At 37.5% G+C, this 24148-nt stretch overlaps 2 protein-coding genes across 4 annotated transcripts; both read left to right on the top strand.

The window, feature by feature from the left end:
- The first annotated feature begins 36 nt into the window (after nt 1–36).
- Nucleotides 37–23939, top strand: LOC127454436 (DNA repair and recombination protein RAD54B-like). Of its 3 annotated transcripts, none has more exons than XM_051721629.1 (15): nt 37–120; nt 616–796; nt 1975–2188; nt 15217–15348; nt 15537–15815; nt 15900–16062; nt 16197–16422; nt 16499–16706; nt 16817–16956; nt 18225–18527; nt 18654–18802; nt 20767–21028; nt 21424–21490; nt 21832–22032; nt 23321–23939. In XM_051721629.1, exons 2-15 carry the CDS (start codon nt 635–637, stop codon nt 23545–23547), a joined length of 2733 nt encoding a protein of 910 aa, XP_051577589.1. In that variant the 5' UTR covers nt 37–120; nt 616–634; the 3' UTR covers nt 23548–23939. The 3 variants fall into 3 exon arrangements, with proteins under 3 accessions (XP_051577589.1, XP_051577588.1, XP_051577590.1); XM_051721628.1 differs by having other exon boundaries at nt 611–796; XM_051721630.1 differs by having other exon boundaries at nt 62–120; nt 572–796.
- LOC127454437 (fibrinogen silencer-binding protein-like) lies at nt 8157–15297 on the top strand. Its single transcript, XM_051721631.1, has 2 exons — nt 8157–9503; nt 13172–15297. The coding sequence occupies exons 1-2, from the start codon at nt 9106–9108 to the stop codon at nt 13755–13757; spliced, it is 984 nt and encodes a 327-aa protein (XP_051577591.1). The 5' UTR covers nt 8157–9105; the 3' UTR covers nt 13758–15297.
- Nucleotides 23940–24148: the final 209 nt, after the last annotated feature.

Here is a 24148-nt window from a genome sequence, read left to right as displayed (position 1 = left end):
ACCAATCACGACGAAGATACGTCACTTCCGCGTTACATTTGCGCGTATTTTGAGCTTTGTGATTTTCGAGGGATTTTTAAAAAACAGTCATTGACAAACGAGAAGGAATCACGATAAAGGGTGAGCGATTAACGTGCTTTCTGTCTACTAGTAGTACAAAGTAAACATATGTACATTTAACATAATTGTTTGGAGAAATAAAAGAGTTTTACTTTAGGAACTCGACGTACTCTGCTTACATAAAAGTTCCGTTCAGCTAAAATGAAAATTCTGTCATCATTTACTCACTCTCATGTTGTTCCAAACTCGTATGACTCCTTTGTCCGGGGGATTTTAGGGAAAATGACAGCTTCAGTCACTATTCACTTTCATTGTATGGAAAAAAGAGACAATGAAAGTCAATGGTGACTGAGCCTGTCAGTCACTATTGTGTTCCACTGAGGAAAGTAGGTTATACATGTTTGGGGTGAGTAAATTAACTTTAATTTTTGCTTGAACTATCCCTTAAAAGCCACGTTTATTTCATGTAACATGTATTTTATTCTTATGCTGATACAAGTTAATGACACAGACATTATGTCTGAGTTTGATCCTTCATGTTTCTATTCAGTTAAGTGGCATCCTCACTGGCAGAATGCGCAGGTCTGGAGCTCCGAGTCAGCTCAGCGTCAATGCTGCAAAGAAACCCCGCTTTATGCCTCCGGCACCGGCGCAGATTGATGTTCCTACCGTGTCAAACCCCCAACCAGGACCATCCCCACCGTCCACACTAACACTAGGGAATGTGCTCAACAAGGTAAACGTGATGAATAAGCCAAAACACGTGAACAAATAAAAATGGTGACTATGTTAACTGTAGGGATGCACAGATGTATTGGCTGCCGATATTAATCGGCCAATTACTGACCAATTTAAAACTATCGGCATATTAATTATAAGCATGAAAGCGCTGATATGAAAAACTGATGGTTTATTTAAAAATTAATTGGTAAGACATTTTGTAAAAACTCACAATCCGGAAATAATAATTATTATAATAATATGTAGAAGGGTTGGCACTCCTAAGAACTTAAATTTTTATTTATATTTAATTGAATGAAATTTGTATTCTCTCATTCTCACATTAATGCGTAAAAAATGCAATAAACGGACGTGATAGTTATGATGCCGACACTTACCTATAGGCTACATGATAAGGGAAACCATCCAAAACGGTTTGAAACCAGCAGACTTTGACTTCTGAGATATCAGTATGATATCCATTAATTGACTGATTGAATTAAGATTGAAATTGCAATATGACTTTATGCGATTACTAAACCTTAAGAGGCTGCATTTTAAAGAGCAAAAACAAATGCAAAAATCTTTTTTTCATACCAATCGACATGTTTTCATATTTAGTCATTTTTAGTATCTTTTTTGTCTTTTTATCTTGTATGTATCTTTCATTGTGTCATGTGTTCAACAGATTCAAGCCATGTTCAATGGAAATAATTTTTTGTTAGAACAGTAAAAACAGGCTTTTGTAACTCTTTGTAAATGTTTTAAACATTCCTAAGTAAAACTGATGACAAATTAAGGTAAGTTGCAATATATCGGTATCATTATTTTTTAATTTTTTTAATTGGTGTTGGTATCGACCAAAAATTGTAATATTAGTGTATCCCTAGTTAATTGTTTATGCAATGTTTGAGATTATGTAGTTAATTATATGTGATTTATTTAAAAGTGCTGCTATGCATATAGTGTATTAAGCTTCTATGTGTATGTTATTCAAGTAGTGTGTTCAGAATAATGCAGCTGTAAGCAAGATTTTATTGAACAGAGAAGTATAGGAATAGAGACAGAGAGGCTGCATTTGTGAGACATGTATAAGATCCATAAAACAGTCATTAGGCAATGGCCCTTCATCTTTAGTATTATGAGTCTTCATTTTCCACTGCTAGCATGTTTAACAGTTATTTCTCTCTGCAGGTCCAGAGGTGTTTGACTAGTGGAGACGGTCCAGCTTTTTCTAAAGCTTCAGTAGGCAGTAAAGCTTTAGCCAGGGTCTTGAGTGCTGTTCCTCAAGGAGAATGTAAGGAAAACAGCTTCAGCTCATCATCTGACTGTCCTGAAGCAGAGCAATTGACAGACAAAGACAGTTGCCCAAGACAGCCAAATACGCAAGCCAACTCCTCATCAACAGGTAAGATACAGCGGTGACAGAAATAATATCATCATTCATGGTAACTAAAATGGTAGCAATAACCATTTAAAATAATAGCTCAACTATAAGGATGGCAAGTGAGAGAGAGATTCTGGCCAGTTGACAGTATAGAGTTGTCACTTGCCCTATCAGGCCAGTGCTACATTAAGTGTTGCATTCATGTAGATTGTATGCCATTGTTGTCCTGCGAAGCTATTTTTTGTAAAGAAAACTTAACATTTAATTAAAAATATAATTTCTGGGACATATACAATGCATCCAGAAAGTATTCACAGCGCTTCACTTTTTCCACATTTTATGTTACAGCCTTATTCCAAAATTGATTAAAATCATTATTTTCCTCAAAATTCTACAAACAATACCCCATAATGACAATGTGAAAGAAGTTTGTTTGAAATCTTTGCAAATGTATTAAAAATAAAAAACGAAAAAAATTACATGTACATAAGTATTCACAGCCTTTGCCATGACACTCAAAATTGAGCTCAGGTGCATCCTGTTTCCACCGATCATCCTTGAGATGTTTCTACAACTTGGTAAATTCAGTTGATTGGTCATGATTTGGAAAGGCACACACCTGTCTATATAAGGTCCCACAGTTAACAGTGCATATCAGAGCACAAACCAAGCCATGAAGTCCAAGGAATTGTCTGTAGACCTCCGAGACAGGATTGTATTGAGGCACAGATCTGGGGAAGGGTACAGAAAAATGTCTGCAGCATTGAAGGTCCCAGTGAGCACAGTGGCCTCCATCATCCATAAATGGAAGAAGTTTGGAACCACCAGGACTCTTCCTAGAGCTGGCCGCCTAGCCAAACTGAGCGATCAGGGGAGAAGGGCCTTAGTCAGGGAGGTGACCAAGAACCCGATGGTCACTCTGACAGAGCTCCAGCATTTCTCTGTGGAGAGAGGAGAACCTTCCAGAAGAACAACCATCTCTGCAGCACTCCACCAATCAGGCCTGTATGGTAGAGTGGCCAGACGGAAGCCACTCCTCAGTAAAAGGCACATGACGGCCCGCCTGGAGTTCGCCAAAAGGCACCTGAAGGACTCTCAGACCATGAGAAACAAAGATTGAACTCTTTGGCCTGAATGGCAAGCGTCATGTCTGGAGGAAACCAGGCACCGCTCATCACCTGGCCAATACCATCCCTACAGTGAAGCATGATGGTGGCAGCATCATGCTGTGGGGATGTTTTTCAGCGGCAGGAACTGGGAGACTAGTCAGGATCGAGGGAAAGATGAATGCAGCAATGTACAGAGACATCCTTGATGAAAACCTGCTCCAGAGTGCTCTGGACCTCAGACTGGGGCGAAGGTTCATCTGTCCAGCTGGACAGATGAACCTAAGCACACAGCCAAGATAACAAAGGAGTGGCTCCGGGACAACTCTGTGAATGTCCTTGAGTGGCCCAGCCAGAGCCCAGACTTGAACCCGATTGAACATCTCTGGAGAGATCTGAAAATGGCTGTGCACCGATGCTCCCCATCCAACCTGATGGAGCTTGAGAGGTCCTGCAAAGAAGAATGAGAGAAACTGCCCAAAAATTGGTGTGCCAAGCTTGTAGCATCATACTCAAAAAGACTTGAGGCTGTAATTGGTGCCAAAGGTGCTTCAAACAAAGTATTGAGCAAAGGCTGTGAATACTTATGTACATGTGATTTTTTTATTTTTAATACATTTGCAAAGATTTCAAACAAACTTCTTTCACGTTGCCATTATGGGGTATTGTTTGTAGAATTTTGAGGAAAATAATGAATTTAATCCATTTTGGAATAAGGCTGTAACATAACAAAATGTGGAAAAAGTGAAGCGCTGTGAATACTTTCCGGATACACTGTACATACAAAATAAGAAAGCTATATACACAGGGTTTCTGCAGGTCTGAAAAAAGTCTTAAAAAGTCTTAAGTTGCTCTTTCGCAAATTAACGCCTTAAAAAGGTCTTAAATCGGAGCAACAAGTCTTAAATTCATAAGGACTTGGTATTAAATGTTGCATGAGGGATTGGTCTGATCCTTGCGTTTAAGTGAAGAGTAATTTCTGAGCACAAATAGCCCCATAACAAATTTGCGATCTCTAGGACAAACTCTATAGTGCCACCACCAGTTAAAAAATTCACTTTTCTTTTGCACATATCTTTTGAACCATTTGTCCTAGTAATTCTGTTTGCATGTAATTATGCTCCTCTGTATGATACAAATGGACCGCTTAAATTAAAGCTCCGCCCATTACAGTGGCTGCCATCTTGGATTATGACGTTTATAGTTTATTCACTTCTGTTCCTGCAAACTTTGACCAATTTGCCTAAACAGCAGCTCAAAATAATCTCCACACTGATCTGCACAGAATGAATCATACCAAATTTTGATTTTGAAGTTACGTTAACAATTTTACGAAGTCGACATAAAACAGAAAGTGAGGCTATATCTTGCCAATGGTTTGTCATATTGAAACGAAACTTGGTATGCTTCATCAGAACCATGATCTGAGGGTACATACAAAGTTTGGTGACAGCGCCACTTATGGGTCAAGATATGTGAAAAATTGCTATTTTTGCCTGTAACTTTTGACCGTATGTCCTAAAATCATGAGTTTGGTGTCTATGGATTCCTTGGGTCATGGGGATTTCAAGGATACCCATATCAGCCATATATAATTTTTCCCATATCAGCCATACCCAGTGATGGGGAGTAGCTTAGCTACAAATAGCGAAGCGATTAGCTTAACTACATTTCTGAGTAGCAAGGTAGTAGCTTCGCTAGTTTTTAAATCAAATAGCTTCGCTACTGAAAAGTTACATTTTTGATTAGGTAGTGGCGTAGCTTTGGCAAAAGCTACACCGCTATATCATGCGTACACCTGGTGTTTACTAACACAAATTTTGAATCAGAACTAAAGATGTAAGACTCAAATGAATCGCTCATCTGAGTCGGTTCTTTACAATTAATTGGTCAAACGTGATAGCAAAGCAGTCTGAATTGGTTCACGATTCAATCTGAATGACTCAGAAAGCTCATGCACGCGCTGCTGAATCATTTGGTGCATGCTCTCACTTGGCAACATGCTCACAGAATATTTTAAAATGCGGAAAATAAAGATCATGCTGGTTGCAGTGGATCTACAATAAAAGGATACAAAACCTGCAAATGCAGCCTGTCGTTTTGCCAGTGATGAAGAAGGTCTTTATTAAGTTCAACACGTGTGCAGCTTGTTAGCGACTACTGCAGGTAAAGACATTTTACCACCAAAAGTGTATCAAAACATTCAGCAGCCTACACAAAAAAAAGTACCATGGCATTTTCCATGTTTTTTGGACATGTAGCATTACCTTGAAGCACCATGTAAATTCAATTGTATATGAATATGGTAATCTTATATCAAATTACAATGGTATTACCATGGTATTCTTTGAAGTACATTGAAGCACCATGTAAATACATTATGGTACATAAATATGGTAATTATATCTCAAAGTACCATGGTATTAACATCTGATACCATCAGATGTCACATTGTTATTACCCAGATGTGCTGTCACACACAAGAAATTTGGCCTCTGATCAGAAGCTTCTAGTACAGAAATACAATAGTTAGATACAGAATTACAGGATAAGATGAATAGTTTGTGTATGAGTTTTTATACAGGAAAAAAGGAAAGGTAATTGTTCAAATGGGTATGGGTTTGTAGTGGTAGTAGTATAAATATGAAAAATAAAATATAAAAATCATGATTTTTAATTCTGAACACATGAATTTGTATAGGTAGCATGTATAAATATGAATTTTAATTTTTTTTTTTTTTTTACATGCACATACATTTCACATTGCACAATACTGTATACATGTATACTGCATTGCGCTATACTGTACCATGGCTTAGATGAGCATCATGTGAAGTTTTTTAGATGCTTTGTCTGTGACAGTATGCTCTGTGCGTCTGGTTGAAAAAAGTAGCTTAAATGTAGCAAGCTACTTTTGGCATGTAGCTTATAGTGCAACTTGCTACTTTCTCTTAAGTGTAGCTTTTAGCTTAGTAGCTTTTTTTTTTTTTTAGTAGTTAGTAGCTTAGCTTGCTACATTTTTTTGAGTAGCTTGCCCAACACTGGCCATACCTGTCTGGCACATTGATTTTTATAAGTTAAATATCTTTTGAATGCATTGTCAGATTTAAAAGAAATTTGGTATGCATCATTGACCATGTCCTGATTGTACCTGAGCAGTTTGGAGACAGCGCCACCTATAGTTAAAAAGATAATCCACACTTGTGTGCTGACTCCAACCTTGGCATATCTTTTTGCTGTTCGTGAATCATATCAGCTGAGTGGCACAATGTGTAAATTGCTGTAAATGTATATATTATTGGCTAATCTAGGACAAGGGGTTTATAATGCAGAATTATATATTCTTAAAAAAAAAAAAAAAAAAGAAGAAGAAGATTTGAATAAAATCTTTTATTCAAATGTTTTTACATGTTTGCTGGTGATAATTTATATATTATTCCAGAACTTTGAAGTATATTTTTGGGTGTTGTGAAACAGCAGTGTAGTAGAAGTATACAGCTGATACAATGGGTCTGATCCAAAGGTAAAAGTTATTTCCACATTCTAGTAGTTAGGACCAGAGGTATTCGAGCCTTATCATGTTACTTTTTGTAAAATTAATTAAAAAAGTGTTACAGTATATATGTATAATATATGACACAGTATATATGACTGTTCTTGGCATTTACATTTAGAGAGCAATGCAATGACATTATGTTCCCTTAAATTTATTCCTTAAATGTTCTTTATTTGGTCTTAAAAAGTAAATTTAGCTTCATAAAACCTGCAGAAACCTTGATACAATATAATAAAATGTTTATTATTATATTGGCTATATATAGCTTCAAATAATGTATATTATTCTAAAGAATTTTGATCAGTGATTACAGAGTATATTATAATTTTACATGCTAGACTAAAAACACAAAACTATAATTTGTTCCATTAATATTAAACATACAGATCTTGCAGTTTTTAAAAAAAGAAAGAAAAACATGACCAATATATAATGAGAAGATTTAAACAGCTGAAATCTTGTATTGTGTTCAAAAGGAGTATCTTTTGCAACATGGTAACATATTTAGAATAGACCTTGTAATGCATTACCTTTAAAGGGATAGTTCACTAAAAAATAATTTACTCACCCTCATGCCATCCCAGATGTGTATGACTCTCTTTCTTCTGCTGAACACAAACTGAGAATTTTAGAAGAATATCTCAGCTAGGTCCATACAATGAAAATGAATGGTGACCAGAACTTTCAAGCTCCAAAAGCACATAAAGGCAGCATAAAAGTAATCCATAAGACTGCAGTGGTTAAAACCATGTCTTCAGAAGTGATATGATAGGTGTGGGTGAGAAACAGATCGATATTTAATATCCTCCCTGCCCAGGTGGCGATATGCACAAAAATGTGAATAATCAAAAACTAAGGAAGAGGAATGTGAAAGTGAAGATTGATAGTAAAAAAGGATTAAAATATTGATCTGTTTCTCACCCACGCTTCTGAATACATGGATTAAACCACTGGAGTCTAATGGATTACTTTTATGCTGCTTTTATGTGCTTTTTTATTTTTTTTAGCTACAAAATTTTGGTCAACATTCACTTGCATTTTATGGACCTGCAGAGCGGAGATATTCTTCTAAAAATCTTCATTTGTGTTAAGCAGAAGAAAGAAAGTAATACACATCTGGGATGGCATGAGTAAATGATGAGAGAATTTTCATTTTTGGGTGAACCATTCCTTTAAGTCCATTGGGTATGGCTATACTAAATAGCTAAAACCTTTTTTTAAATAAATGTATTTTATTTATTTCTATATTTTAAGTAACACGGTACAGTTTCTTATAGTGTTGCAAGCATTCCAATCACATTTATATAATGTAGCAAAACGTGTACGAATTGGTCGGATGCTCTTTGCTATTTTGAAAGAGGAAATTAATTTTAAATGGTCCCATTTTTAAACGTTAAAGCAAAACTAGTAGAGTGGTGAAAAGCAGCACAAGTTTATCGAGACGCCGGGTTAAAAAAAAAAAAAAAACTGGAACTTTATTCCCCTCCTTTAACTTCGGCTTTAAGTGAAACTAACCAATCCATGCACAAGGTTCGCTTGATTGACAGGCGTTGTGTGCCTAGTTGCAAATGAGTAACCGAGCCGCACACAAACAGATTCGAGGCAAACTCTCCAGCGTGCAAGTGTGCTGTGCTGCATTTGTCAGGCTAGGAACAGCTTTACAGCAACTGGTGTCTTTTTTTCTAAACTCTACCCTCTCTCTTTCGCTCTCTGTATGCAAGTAGCACGAGCGCTGTTCTGGCTCTTGCACATTTCTCCCCAAATCAGTGTTTTCCTTTGTTAAAATCTTGCAAGTCTGCACAGACTCGCGCTTTACTATCTAAACACGGAGTTGACGCTTCCTGTTTAATAGATGTTCAAAAGCACATTGTCTGACCCGCTAAAAAAAGAAATACATATCGCTGTTATCAGCGGCATAAGAGAGCTCCGCTGTGTTTCCAGTCTAATGTAGTCGGGTTTGTTATGTAGGTCAGGCCAGGCTTAAGCAGCTTTACTGAACCTGCGTCAGCTTAAGCTAAAAGGAATTCCAGCAAAGCCCTCCCCGGGTAGGCGTGGGCCTAATCGAGGCTGGCCTAGTTAAGCCTGATTCTTTTTCTTACGTCTGTGTGCTTGAGAGCCAGTTTGTGCATGTGTGTGTTGTTTAACTGAGGTAAGCAGTACAGCAGCTTGCTCACACAAGTGAGTGTCTTCCAGAGAAAGACAGACACACAGCACAGGGGAAAGGAGGAGAGAAGAAGAGAGGGTCTAGAGAGCATTGAGACCAGCTTAAAACCAAGATGTCTTCCTTATTCATGACAAACAGCATGGTTGGCAAGGCCCGCTCCTCAAACTTCACCCTGTCCGAGAAACTGGATCTTTTGCGGCTTGTGCAGCCCCACATACGAATTTTGGAGGAGCACACCAACAAGCATGCAGTGATTGTGGATAAGAACCGGTGCTGGGACAGCATAGCCGAGCGCTATAATAGTTTAGGAGGTGAGAGGCCCCCCAGAACGGCTCAGGGCCTTCGGACCCTCTATAAACGACTTAAAGAAAGTGCCAAACAGGAAGTTCTTCAGCGAAGCCACGCCCAGCCAGAGTACAGGGGCAGCATATCAGAGCCAACCAAACGCATCATGGAAATGATTCCACAACTGTTTCATGTGGGAGACAAAGAGCAGAGTGCACTCCACAGGTGAGATTGAGCATACAGATTCTCACATGCCACATGCAGGCACACATGCACGCACATGCAGACACAGGCACGCATAAACAAAACTGAGTCTTCAGCAGTGTATCCACAACTCAAAAACATAAATATCAAACAATGGAAAATTCAAACCAAGTAAACTTACTCTCAGCAGGCCTTTTCCAGATACTCATTGGCATCACTTAGAAGAAGGTATTGGTCATTAATCATTAATAGCAGCTTCTGCTAATATCGTCACAGAAATGTTCAGAGATCTTTAAGTGACTGTAGTTTTAATTGTTACCATTAGCCAATTTGTTAGACAGACGTATAAACATGACCACTGCCAGTTTTAATTTGCCCTGTTTCTACAATTTGTGGTCAAAACACTCATTGCAGGCACACACTCAGTCCTTTCACTCTATGTCCTGTGCCAGAGGTAAGCTGCAGCACTGAGGAGATTTGGATGTCATTAACCGTATTTCCAACACTGTACTAAAGCCAGTTTTGCCAACGAGTGCCAGAGTAGTTACTTTCCAGTGTCATCTCCATATCTGACCAGTCTTAGGCCTTTCTGTAGTGTTGACAAAAATCTTGGTTCTTGGTCTTACTATTTGTCACTTATGTCAAGTTCAGTGCAGCTGAGCTGTGGGATTGGATGATGTTGCACCTGAAGATCATATAATAATGAGTCAGATGAGTGAATGCACTGCAAAGGCAAAACGCAGTAACTCAAAATTAAGTTATTGAGTTAAATTGGGTCTCTTGTGGCACTTTTCCACTGCACGTTACGGTTCGACTCGACTCGACTCTGCTTGCTTTACTTTTCTGAGCTTGCTTTTCCACTGCAGTTTAGTGCCGCCTCAACATGGGTGGGATTATAGGCTGATCGTCATAGATGCGCCGCCTCTACTGCCATCATCTTAAACGCGACACAAACATTGCTGACAATAAACAATAACACGACCGCTAGCTGTTAGCTACTAGCTCATTGTGCTGCATTAAGCAGTTGTTGCATGGTGATTTTACACAAGTGTAACAGTTAAATTGGCCTGGTTGTTTTAGAAGCAAGCTTTCCAGTAGCTGGTCAAATAAATAAAGTGAAGCTTTCAAGCAGAATATACAGTTAATGTAACAAAACATACCATCCTCCATCGTGGACTCCAACAACGCCGTGGCAGAGTCCAGGGAACTCTCCCTCCCATTGCTCGCTGGTCTATTGCCATAGATAGCGTCCATTTGGTTGAACCACTTTCACTTTCTTCTGTTTGAACCACTCCGGCTGTTGAGGTCCTTGATGGTTCTGTAGTCACTTTAAGTTTTTTTTTTTAACTATTCCCTACACTGCAGCCAACTTCCTGAAAGACTTTTACGTTTTGCTTCGTTTCGTTCGTCGCTAAAGAGAGGAACGTCTGCACCTTGTTTATTGACCATGCCGTGGTTTTCTTTTCTTTTTACAATTCGTGTTAGAAAGTCGCGTGAACAAATGATACTGCTATCGCTGTTGCGAACTTTAAAACTAGTGGGTTGATGTCCCATGTTGCAAATCCAGTGACGCTGGTAGTGACGATTCTCTCTGACCAATCAGTGATCTACAGGGTTTTGATGTCTCATTTAGTATCAGCTCGGCTTGCTTGGAACCTTGACCGAGGTGGTACTAAAAAATGTACCAGGTAATATCCACAGTGGAAAACCCCCAAAAAGTGAGCAGAGTCGAGTCGAGTCGAGCTGTACCGTGCTGTGGAAAAGCCATATTAGACTATGATCTATCCAGTGACAGATGAGTTTAGCTCAACTACACTCAGATTCAGTGTGAGACTATTTTATAATCCATATTTGGCTTGACAATCGAAAATATTTAAAGGAATATTCCGGGTCAATACAGGTTAAGCTCAATCAACAGCATTTGTGGCATAATGTTGATTACCACAAAAATTATTTTCGACTTATTCCTCATTTTCTTTAAAAAAGGAATAAAATCTGGGTTACAGTGAGACACTTACAATAGAAGTAAATGGTGCCAATTTGTAAACGTTAAAATACTCACTGTTTTAAAATAATAGCCACAAGACATAATATGCATGTTATCACAATTTTAGTGTGATAAAATCGCTTACAATTTCTGTGTAACATTATATCCAATTTTACAACTTCATTGCCATGACAATGTAATGTCAACAAACACTAAAATTACTGCAAAAATGGTGATTTAAACAACTTTACAGCTCAAAAAATACACAAGTTTTAACAGAAGAATTAATGTAAGTGCTTTAATAAAATTATAAGCCTTTTTAAACCCTCAAAAAATTGGCTCCATTAACTTACATTGTAAATGCCTCACTGTAACTTCGATTTTAGCTTTTTATCTTTCTTTTTTTAAGAAAAGGAGGGGTGAATCAAAGTCATTTATTGTGGTAATCAATATTATGCCACAAATACTGTCGATTGACCTCAACTTGTATTGAACCCAGAATATTCCTTTAAAGCCATTTTTCTCCATTTTAGTGTTGGCATAATTTCTGCATTTTGGATTTGTAGGGCGTAAAGAGACATGCAACCATGACTGTATAGAATACGACAGGTCACTGGTATACTTATGACTGAGAGAAATTGTAATGCTGATTAATGCTCTAGGAATGGAAGTCCCACCTTAGTTAAAAGAATCTATCACCTTTTTGATAGGGACATTGCTTGTCAGTTATTATCGAGAAAGTGCATGCATATTATCTGTACCAGGCTGAAAAATAGCAGGTTTTTTAGCGTGATCTGAGCTAAAGAAGCACAGTTAATGATACCATTGTGGTCAGTTTTTATTGCAGTTATTTTATATATTTCAAGATTATTGACCAACTTTTTTGGAGATTTCAGCCTTTTTCCATTCAAGTAGATAGGAGTCCTGCAGGTTGCCTGGAGGCATTAAAGGAATAGTTCACCCAAAAGGGTGATAATTTACTCACCCTCAGGCCATCCAAGATGCATCTGAGTTTCTTTCTTCATCAAAACAGAATTTAAGATTTTTAGGATTTCATTTCAGGCCTCCTCCTTTAAACAATGCAAGTGAATGTACTCCATTTTTTTGACTGTCCAAAATGCATATTTAGGGTGCATCAAAATAATCCACACGACTCCAGTTGACAAATAAATTTCTTCTGAACCCAAATGATTGATTATTTTTAGAAACAAAACAATACTTATATACTTTTTAACTACATATGTTCGCTTCTGTACATCTGTGACGCGCGCTCATGAGAGGGACGACGTAAGCTCGTTGGTAAGGTCACGCGTCACGTGGAAGAGGAGGCAGGAAGCGCTTCATTGTTTACAAGAGAAACTGGCACAGACCACAGACCAAGTGCCGTTCACAAACCAAAACAGTCCAAAGCAATTCACTTTCATTGTTTAGAGGAGGAGGCCTGAAATGAAACCCTAAAAATTTTAAATTCTGTTTTGATGAAGAAAGAAACCCAGATACATCTTGGATGGCCTGAGGGTGAGTAAATTATCAGCAAATTTTCATTTTTGGGTGAACTATTCCTTTAAGAACATGGCTGCCTAGTCCCCTGTCTTGCCTTAAAGGGCTTTGATACTCTTGAGATTTCCCATTGTATGTTCATTTTGCTAACATTTTTTATTATGAACTGTTTAAAAGTTGACTTCATATGTGTCTGTGCTAGGCTTCAGTTCAAGAGGAACTCTCCAGTAGAGCAGCCTGGCAGCAGTCTGTCACTTCCTATGATGTCGGACTATCCACCTGTCACGGCTGTGAGGGTGGAATCAGAGGATGTGAAACCACCACCTGATATTCACCTGATTACATCACATGGTTCACCTGTTACTATCACCACCCCAAGCAGTCAAGCCCACCACGGACAGAATGACAGGGACAATGAGGTAGTGGAAGAGGAGGAAGACGATGAGGAAGAGGAATTAGTCTCCCACGTGTACGCGGCCTCCCTCTCTCCATGTCCCTCCTCCATACACCTCCCACCCTCGCCATCAGCACCAGCCCCAAGGAGGAGTCTGTATCAGAGGGGCAACGCCGCTTTTAAAAATCCAATTTTTGAGGCAGAAACATTGCAGATGATGCGTGAGGAACATGAGCTGCTTTTGGCCAATCACAGAAAACTTGGGTTGTATCTGGAGGAGAAGAGGGAGGGGCTTAAAAGAAAGCAACAGTTGGAGGAGGAGCTACTCAGGTCAAAGGTCAAAGTGGAGAAACTAAGGGCGGCCAGACTCCGCCACGGGTTGCCATTGATGTGACACATACAATGTGTGTAAAATGTAGCATAAAGGGAACTTCGGCACAGTTTTGTGACTGGCAATATCCAACTGCAATGAAATTGTTTGTTTGTACAGTTTGAAGTTGTTGAAATGTTTGTACGGTTCTTTTTTGTTTGTACAGCTTTTATTCAGTTGATATTTGTTCAAGGACTGTTGATTACACTTTACAGTAAGGTTGTATTTGTTAACATTAGTTAACTACATTAGTAAACATGAACTAAATACTTTTTAGCACTTATAAATCTTTGTTAGTGTTGGGTGTATCCATTTACAAAGTAATTAGTTACTGTAATCTATTGACTTTTTAGTTAGATAAAAGTAGTGTAATGCATTACATTTTAAATTCTTGTAATCCGATTACAGTTACTGACTATCAATTAAATTACTTTATGTACATTACTTGTGTAAAAGTAATATGTACTGTATAATACATTTAAAATATGAATTAATATGTACTTCTATTAGCTTTTCTGTAACAGCTGAAGGGTGCGCGACAATGAATGAGGAAATATAGACATTTTTGAACTTGGAAAAACCCCAAACTTCTCGGAGAGGTGATTTAGAAAGTAACTTAAAAGTAAAACAATTAGTAATGTGATTACTTTTTAGATGAAGTAATCAGTAAAGTAATTTATTATATTTTTAGAGAAGTAATTTTTAGTGGATTACTTATTTTGAGTTACCCTACACTGATCTTGGTTAATGTAAAATTCAACATATACATTTTTAACATTAAAAGTTGTATATGTTTGCATTAGTTAATGCAATATGAACTAACATGAACAATGAACAATTGTAAATGTATTAATTATCATCAACCAAGATAAATGCTTTGAAAAAATATTGTTCATTATCAGTTTATTACACTTAATGCATTTACGGATGTTAACAAATACAACCTAAAAGTATTACTAGATAGTTTTTCATATCTGTATCAGGAATGAAAGTTTTTATGTGTGAATGCCTGATTGGACAAGAAAGATATTATTATTATTATTAATTTATTTTTTTTTTTTTTTTTTTTTTTTGGTAAGTAGTCACTAATAAAATTGTAGTTGCTTTAACATCAGTGTCTTAAGCATATCTTTGTATTATTTCTTGTCAGGAGCATAAAATGAGAATCTTCTCACTCTAGCTGTGTTTGAAGAGACTTCATTTATGTGTTTGTAAGGTGTAATGTGTTTACTTAAGCTAATGTGAAATTCTTGCAAATGAATGAGGATTTTCATGCCACGGTTTGACACCTGGCCAGTAATTGTGTAGTTCATCTTACACCGTAAATGTTTTTGGTGCTAGACATTTGAAATACAAAGACATTTATATACATATGTATTTTTAAACTAAATGATTTCATTTGTACAGCCATCTTTATTATTCAGTATGGGCTATTGTTATGTTGTGCTATCTCTGTTCATTCATATATTTATTTACTTTCAAGCATGCTACTATAGTGTAATATGGTGCAAGGCATCATCAAGGAAGCATAAGCGCTGGGAAGGCGACGCTGTGCTGGTGGCCAGGGGGCGAAACGTTGTCCTTAAAGACATGGAGGGGCGGGACATTGGACGAGGTAAGCCTGTGCCAACACATGCTTAAAATAAAATAGCTACTGTTGTGAAGTATAGTATTGTTCAGAAATGAAGTTTTATATTTGAATTCATAGTTTATATTTAAATGCACTATTATGGTTTTATCTCACTCTTGAAATTGTTTTGAAACCTTTATCGAATGTGTGTTTGAATTGTGTTTGTCTGTTAGGATCAGGTTATAAGGTATCTGAGCTGGAGAGCTTGTGTGAGGGTCAAACTCTTATGGTGGGAGGGAAGCAAATCGAGGTAATGGGGGTCATATCCAATGAGGACTATGCCAAGGGCCGATGTTTCCAAGACGCTGCTGTTGAGACTCCTGTCTTAAAAGCTCCTGTATATCGACCAGTGGCCAAATCCTTTACCAGACCAGCACTCAAAGGAGGAGATCTTAGAGATTCTGAACCTGAAGGACCGGTCTGTAAACCCAGACATGACCCGAATGCACCAGGTATAGCACATGCGTAACCTAATATAGCAGACATACAGTACTTTCATACAACCTCAATACTGCTTATTATGTATTTGTCCTAAGGAGCCCTGGTGATGCCACGACCAACTACTGATCACCAGTGGCTGTATAATAAACTCGGTTCTCCACTGGTGGATGTGGTTGTCGACCCTCACTTGACCAATCATCTTCGGCCACATCAGAGAGAGGGCGTGGTCTTCCTTTATGAGTGCTTAATGGGGATGAGGTGAATATCTGTAATATTATGTTGCAATAGTGTCCATTCATTTTCAGAAAGCTATTTATTCAGTTAGATGTACTGTTAGTTCACCATGTGCATTTCTTTGTTCATTCATATTTATGTCTATGCATGTGTTGCAGGCTGGATGGCCGCTGTGGAGCTATTTTGGCAGATGAAATGGGACTAGGGAAGACCCTCCAGTGTGTCTGTGTGCTATGGACACTACTGAGACAGGGCCCCTACGGTGGACGGCCTATACTGAAGAGGGCACTTGTAGTGTGTCCAGGTAGTTTGGTGAAGAACTGGGCTGCTGAGTTTAACAAGTGGCTGGGCAGAGAGAGGATCAGTGTGTACACTGTGGACCAGGTGTGTATGTGTGGCTGTTTTTGAATAATCAAAAATAGACTGAGGACTGAATTAAAAGTATGCGTTGCCTCTGTAGGATCACCGTGTGGAGGATTTTGTGTCCTCTCTTTTTTGTTCCGTGATGGTCATTAGTTACGAGATGTTGCTGCGCTCCGTGGACAAATTGAAAGACCTGGACTTCGGTTTGCTCATCTGTGATGAGGGTCATCGCCTCAAAAACAGCAACATCAAAACAGCCAATGCACTCACTGGCCTCTCGTGTCAACGGCGTCTTATATTAACAGGTTTGTTCTGCATTTTCCTGTTACAGATACATGAACACACCTTTTATAAATGAGCATAGTATTATAATATATGCCATTTTTATTAAATTGTGTAATTATTATTTTGCCAGGTACTCCAGTGCAGAATGACCTGCAGGAGTTTTATTCTATCATTGAGTTTGTAAATCCAGGAATTCTGGGAACATCTGCAGCATACAGGAAGGTTTATGAAGAGCCCATCCTCAGATCTCGCCAGCCAACTTGCACTGAGGTACAGGGCACAAACTCCATACCGGCGTACACCTACAGTGGCCCAAAAAGTATTTGGACACTTAAAGTGATAGTTCACCCAAAAATAAAAATTCTCTCATTATTTACTCGACCACATGGCAACCCAGATGTGTATGACTTTCTTTCTTCTGCAGAACACAAACAATGTTTTTTAAAAGAATATCTCAGCTCTGTTGGTCCTTACAATGCAAGTGAATGGTGACCAGTCCTTTCAAGCTCCAAAAATCACATAAAGGCCACATAAAAGTATTCCATACGAATCCAGTGTTTTCCATATCTTCAGAAGTGATATAATAGGTCTGGGTGAGAAACAGATCAATATTTAGGACCTTTTTTACTATCAATCTCAACTTTCGCTTTCAAAATGTGAAAGAATGTGAAAGTGAAGATTTATAGTTAAAAAAGGACCTAAATATTGATCTGTTTCTCATCCACACCTATTATATCACTTCTGAAGATATGAATTTAACCACTGGAGTCCTATGGAATACTTTTATGTGGCCTTTATGTGATTTTTGGAGCTTTAAAGGTCTGGTTACCATTTAGCTGCATTGTAAGGACCAACAGAGCTGAGATATTCTTCTAAAAATCTTTGTTTATGGTCAGCAGAAGAAAGAAAATCATACACATCTGGGGTGGATCATTTTTGGGTGAACTTTCCCTTTAAGTCATGCTTAAAATTTCTGAATATCAGTGAATTAGTTTCTATCAAATCAAAATCAGTAAATGAAAGTCCTTTTTGCAATGACTTTTAATGAACAGGTGCCAAGGTAATTTTTTGTGGATGTATAAAGTTGGTTCCCCATTTAAGTTAATGTGTTCTAGCAGAGTAACCAAAGGTGTAGTTTATCACATTACCTATAGACATGTTCCATTAACATTCGACAACCAAAAAGTACTATATACTTCAGTCTTAATTTTGAACAGTTTATTAGTTGTTTTATCATTTGAAACCTAACAAACATTTTGTGTGTGTGTGTGAAATGTTTTGCTTGAAAACGTGTTTGTGCAATCTGTTTTTTAGGTTAGGCTTAGGGGAGGTTGTGTTAAATTCACACTGAAACATGCTCAAGCAGATCTGATTTTGAAATAAAAGTCTGCATGGTTTAGTAAAATGAATATGACTTGCAGTATACAATTTATCAGCGACGTTCTTGAGCTGATGTATTTAGAAAATTTACCACTGAGTGTCTATGTGTGTGTCCAAAATGCAAAGTGTTGTGCATTGACGGTACCTGTGTGTTTCAGGAAGAAAGATGTATCGGAGAGGAGCGTGCCGCTGAGCTCTTTCGTCTAACAGGTGTGTTTACATTACGGCGTACTCAGGAGATCATTAATCAGTATTTATCAGAGCGGATAGAGTGGACTGTATTCTGCAAACCCACTGAGCTGCAGCTACGTCTGTACGGTGTCCTGCTGGCCACACGACCCATCAGAGCCTGCCTCTCTGGCACCAGCACACACACTTACACACACAGCCCACACCTGGCATGCATCAATGCTCTCAAGAAGCTCTGCAACCATCCCGGTCTGCTCTATAACACTCTACAGGTACACACCTCTACTGAAATGTATTATGCCTGGGGTGGATGTTTGAAATAGATGCTGTTATCTTGCTCTTTCATGTTCTTTATCTGATTAATGCTGCTTTTTGATTATTTGTGGTATTTGCTTCAGGAAAAGAAGGATGAGATGTATGAGAATGGAATTATGGAACTCTTTCCTGAGGGTTACTCTACAGGAGCCTTTAGCACCGCAGACTCTGGGAAACTTGTAGTTCTAACAGACCTGCTCTCAGCAATACAACAAGTTAATCGCACAGACAGGTACACACATACACAACTGCTGTCAAACTTACACCTAAAGGTGAAGGGTGTAATTTCTAGGCATGTGACATTATCAAAATTTCACATCAAGATAATTGCTGAAGCTTTTATCACGGCATATGGTATTATAACGGTATTGAATTACATTACAAAAACAAAACTTAAAGGTAAAAAAAACTTTATTGTTGTTCTCTTAATAAGTTTAATTACTTCTTTCAATACCAAACTGGCCTTTTAAATTAAGAGGTAACAAAGAACTTTGAAAGGAACCCTGAACATTGAAAAAAACTAATAGAACATTTAAATGATTACACAAAAAAAAAAAAAATAATATTCAATAATAAAATGTACAAATGTACAAAGTAAACAAATATTTGAAAATAAATAGTAAGTCAAATAGTCAGTCACCATCATAAAGTGCAAAGCTGCAAACATTTAAAGTCCCTTTTGAACAATAACACTGTTTAATTATTTGAAAATTAAAAAAATAAATAAATCTGGCATAGTCTTTTTAGTACAGATTAAAGTGCAAATGCTTCTCGTCCACATTGGTTTTGTTTACATCAGCGTGCGCATGTGACATTTATACCGCATACACAGTGTTGTGAATCTTGATTTGTTGATGGGAAAAGAAAACGACTGTTCAATCTGAAAAACTAAACAATTTGGCTAAAAGGTGATCTAGAATTATTTACGGTATTTTGAAGTGGTCATGATAACAGTATCAGGCATGTTAATTCCTGTGATGTACCGTATTGCCGAACATCATCACATGCCTAGTAATTTTTTCCATAGACATAATACACTATTAGCGTCAAAATGAAATTGCAAAAATAATGATTGTTTTAAACCAGTTTTCCCGAATACTTCCCCTGTTTGTCAAACAGATATCCCCATCCCAAACTCATGCCATTGGTTGAGTCAATGTTGCTATGTCGGGCGGGTCGGGATGCTTAAACAAATAGAGCAGTGTTTTGTTAGTGCCACACAGCTACAGATTTTGCACTTTTTGGGTAATTCAACCTCCAAATTGCTTTCTTATAGTTGTCTATGCAAATATTTTAACATTGAAAACATTACACGCTTTAAACTGATTACAGAATCTCATTTTAAATGTAATTTTAAAGGTCCAATATTTTTTCTACATTAGAAAGGTTTATACCTAAATGAATTAATAGTTCTTTTGACAAATTAATAAATGATGTACACTTAAATGAGATGAAGACTGCAGTCATATCAGAGGCCTAGAAAAGCAGTTTATTCTACACTACCGGTCAAAGGTTGTGAAACACACTCATTCTTTATTTTTATATATATATATATATATATATATATATATATATACATATTCATTTTTTTTTTTTTTCACATTTTAGAATAATAGTAAAGTCATTAAAACTATGGAATAACATAAATGGAACTATAGGAATTATGTTGTGACTAAACAAAATCTAAAATAAATTAAAACTGTGTTATGTTTTAGCATCTTCAAAGTAGTCACCCTTTGCCTAGAATTTGCAGACATGTACTCTTGACATTTTCTCAACCAACTTCTTGAGGTATCACCCTGGGATGCTTTTTAAACAGCATTGAAGGAGTTCCCATCTGTGTTGGGCACTTATTGGCTGCTTTTCTTTATTATTTGGTCCAAGTCATCAATTTCAAAAACTTTTTTCTTTTTTAATTACATTTTAGTTTTATAATGAAATAAATTAATAAGGTGGCACAATTATATTTTTGTCTACAAAACTAATTTCAAACATTTAAGCATACGCCTTCAGATCAAAAGATTTTTAAGATCATGAGAAACATTTCGGTCAAGTGTTTCAAAATTTTGACTGGTAGTGTACATGGAACGGGTCTTGTTTTAAGGATTTTTCGAAGATTTAATTGGAAAACAAGAAAAAATACACTCAATAATATGATTTGTTTTCAGTGTATTTATGGTCTCTCTGTCTCTCTAGGGTTGTTTTGGTGTCCAACTACACTCAAACACTTGACTTACTGCAGGATGTCTGTGATCACATAGGCTATAAATGGTGTCGGCTTGATGGACAGACACCTATTGCGCAGCGACAACGCATCGTTGACTCTTTCAACAGCACTGACTCCTCCTACTTCCTATTGCTACTTAGCTCAAAGGCTGGAGGGGTGGGGCTTAACCTCATTGGTGCCTCCCATCTTGTTTTATATGATATAGACTGGAATCCAGCCAATGACATACAGGTCAGTGGACTTCCACATCATAACAATTAGCCATGCAACACTGCAAAGCAACAATGCATTATTACACGAAGTACACAAGAACATAGCACCAGACAGCACTACATAATGCTAAATAAAACTCAAGATTGTGAGATCAGATATCACACATTGTGTTAAGACAGCCCCATTGTTTTCTTTCCGTGTGCTTTTCCATGTACCACCTTTAATGTTTACCACTAGATGGCAGTGAATACAAAAAAAAAGCTTATTTTGCTGTGACAGTAAGTGTTGCTCAAGTTGTATTTATTTCTGCAATGCTCTTCATCATTCATATGCATATGTTATGATCACATTTGTTTTACTGCCATGATGAATGTTTTCTGACTGTCTAGTAATTATTAATATTCATCCGTCAGGCCATGGCACGTGTGTGGCGAGATGGACAAAAGAAAACAGTTCACATCTACAGATTTCTTCTAACAGGTAATCAGGATCTTTGGCAAATGTAAACAGAAAAAGTGTGTAATCACTCTAATTTCCCCTTTGCCAATACCAAAATTTATCTGCATGTTATGACTGTGCAATATCAAGCAGTACTTGAACTAAAACTAATGTCTCAATGCCGTTCATAAATCATAACCCACCCAAACTGTTTCTCTTTATTTTCTACCACTGAACTGTGTTATGACACATGCACATGATGAGACACACTCTTTTATTTTGGAAGGCTTTCAGTTTGATGATTCATGGATGGAAAAAAAGCATTTGTTTACAGAGTTTGCAAATCAGCGTGAGTGCCAGAAGTGTGCACGTTTCTCTTGTAGGCTCCATAGAAGAGAAGATTTATCAGAGGCAGGTGAGTAAACAGGGGCTTTCTGGCACAGTGGTGGACCTGACCAAGAAGAAAGAGCATATTAGCTTTTCTGCTGAGGAGCTACGGGACCTTTTCAGTTTTGATCCTAATACCACCTGCCTCACTCATAACCTTCTAGGCTGCCAGTGTGCCGGAGATGGAGACACCCCAGGTAAATAAATGCATAACATACATAGTGTTGGAGACACTTTTGAGGAACTGGATGATTCCCCTTCCTTATGCATATTAACAGTGACCACAAAAAGGGTTTGGACACTAAAGCCACACTTAAAATGTATGAATGTCATTGCATTACATAACAAAATATCAAACCAAAGATCTCAAGTTTTCAAGCAAACATTTCTGGAATATGGAGGAATATGTCCATAGATATAAGAATAGTTCACCCAAAAATTTAAATTCTCACCCACAGGTGTAGTCCATCTCATTAGAAGGATAGTTCACCCAAAAATGAAAATGATCTCATCACTTACTCACCCTCATGCTATCCCACATGTGAATGACTTTCTTTCTTCTGAAGAACACAAACAAAGATTTTTAGAAGAATATCTCAGCTCTGTAGGTCCAAGCAGTGCAAGTGAATGGGTACCAAAATTGTTAAGCTCCAAAAAACAGGATGGGGGCCTGGGTAGCTCAGCAAGTATAGACGCAGACTACCACACCTGGTGTTGCAAGTTAATAAATAAATAAAAATAAATAAGCTCCAAAAAGCATATAAAGGCAACATAAAATTAATCCATAAGACTCCAGTGGTTAAATCCATGTCTTTAGAAGTGATATGATAGGTGTGGGTGAGAAACAGATCAATATTTAAGTCCATTTTTACTTTACATTCTCCTTCCTGCCCAGTAGGTGGCGATATGCACAAAGATGCGAATTGCCAAAAACAAAAGAAGAAGAAAACAAGTCATACCCGCACCTATCATATGGTTTCTAAAGACATGGAATTAGACACTGGAGTCTTATGGAATACTTTTATGCTGCCTTTATGTGCTTCTGGAGCTTGTACATTTTGATACAGATTCACTTGCATTGTATGGACCTACAGAGCCGAGATATTCTTCTAAAAATCTTAATTTGTGTTCTGCAGAAGAAAGAAAGTCATACACAAACTTGGCTGACATGAGGAAATGATGAGAGAATTTTCATTTTTGGGTAAACTACACCTGTGGTTACTCAGCTCGGCCACCGGTGTGAACTTTCTAGGCCAGTTAGTTAAAAGTAATTGCAGAAATGAAAAGTGAAGTTAGTTCTGAGAAAAGGTCAATCATTTGTTTGCAGATGCCACTTGGTTTGATGTTTTGCTATCTAATCCAATGAAATTAATACATTTGTATATGTCTTAATTGTCCAAATACTTCTTGGGCCACTGTTTATATTTGTTTTATTTGTTTGTTCTTTTAATTTGTTGTTAATTCATTTGTGTGTATTTGCACCAGGTGTCGTGAAGGAGGTAAGCGAGGAGACTGGAAGAGCATGTCAGCTGGGTCGCCATGCCGACAGCGCAGCATCATTGCCGCAACGTGTCAGCATGTCTGAGCTCATGCACTGGAGGCATTTTTCTGGAGCCATTCAATCATATAATGATATTTACTTAGATCATGCCCATAACCACATCACATATGCCTTTCAGAGCACCACTTTGCAATCCCAAAGCACAATCTAAAGTACAAACCTATTGCCACCACACTTGGTGTAAATATCTATTGTATGTTTGAACATGTGAAATGTGTTCCGTCAATAAAAATTTCTTTGTATCTATTTACAGTTTTCATGTATAATTGTTGAGTGCATTGAGTGCAGTGTGTTTTGTCCATTTATGGAACCCATATATTTGGAAATCTGCTCCATCTGGTAGAAGAGCAGAGCAGTTCACAGAAATAGATTCATAACGTAATCAGAAACATCAACAGAATAGAAAACAAAAAAAGGGTGTCTGATAGGCAATGCATTGTCACATTAGGCTTTTTTTTTTTTTTTTTAAGATATTTAAATCCTGGATCTTGTATAATCCTGCATGAACGTTATTCCAATTCACTCTATTTCATTTATCTGAAATAAAATGTTTTATGTGTTAGTTTTTACTGAATTGTTTGATTTATTCTCTGGGGTTGTTGGTCGTCAGTAACATCAAACCTCTTTGGTTAGGGTATAGGATTTAATCTTTGATTTGAGCTTGTATAGACTTGAATTTCGAACTGTTCATCACGCAAAGTGTGTGTCTTCAGAAATCTTGGAAAATAGTACGAGTCTTGTTGACTCATTGT

The sequence above is a fragment of the Myxocyprinus asiaticus genome, chromosome 16, assembly GCF_019703515.2.
Source record: "Myxocyprinus asiaticus isolate MX2 ecotype Aquarium Trade chromosome 16, UBuf_Myxa_2, whole genome shotgun sequence".
NCBI classification, from domain to species: domain Eukaryota; kingdom Metazoa; phylum Chordata; class Actinopteri; order Cypriniformes; family Catostomidae; genus Myxocyprinus; species Myxocyprinus asiaticus.
The sequence above is the reverse complement of the archived record's forward strand: the minus strand, read 5'-3'. Positions and strand labels throughout refer to the sequence as shown.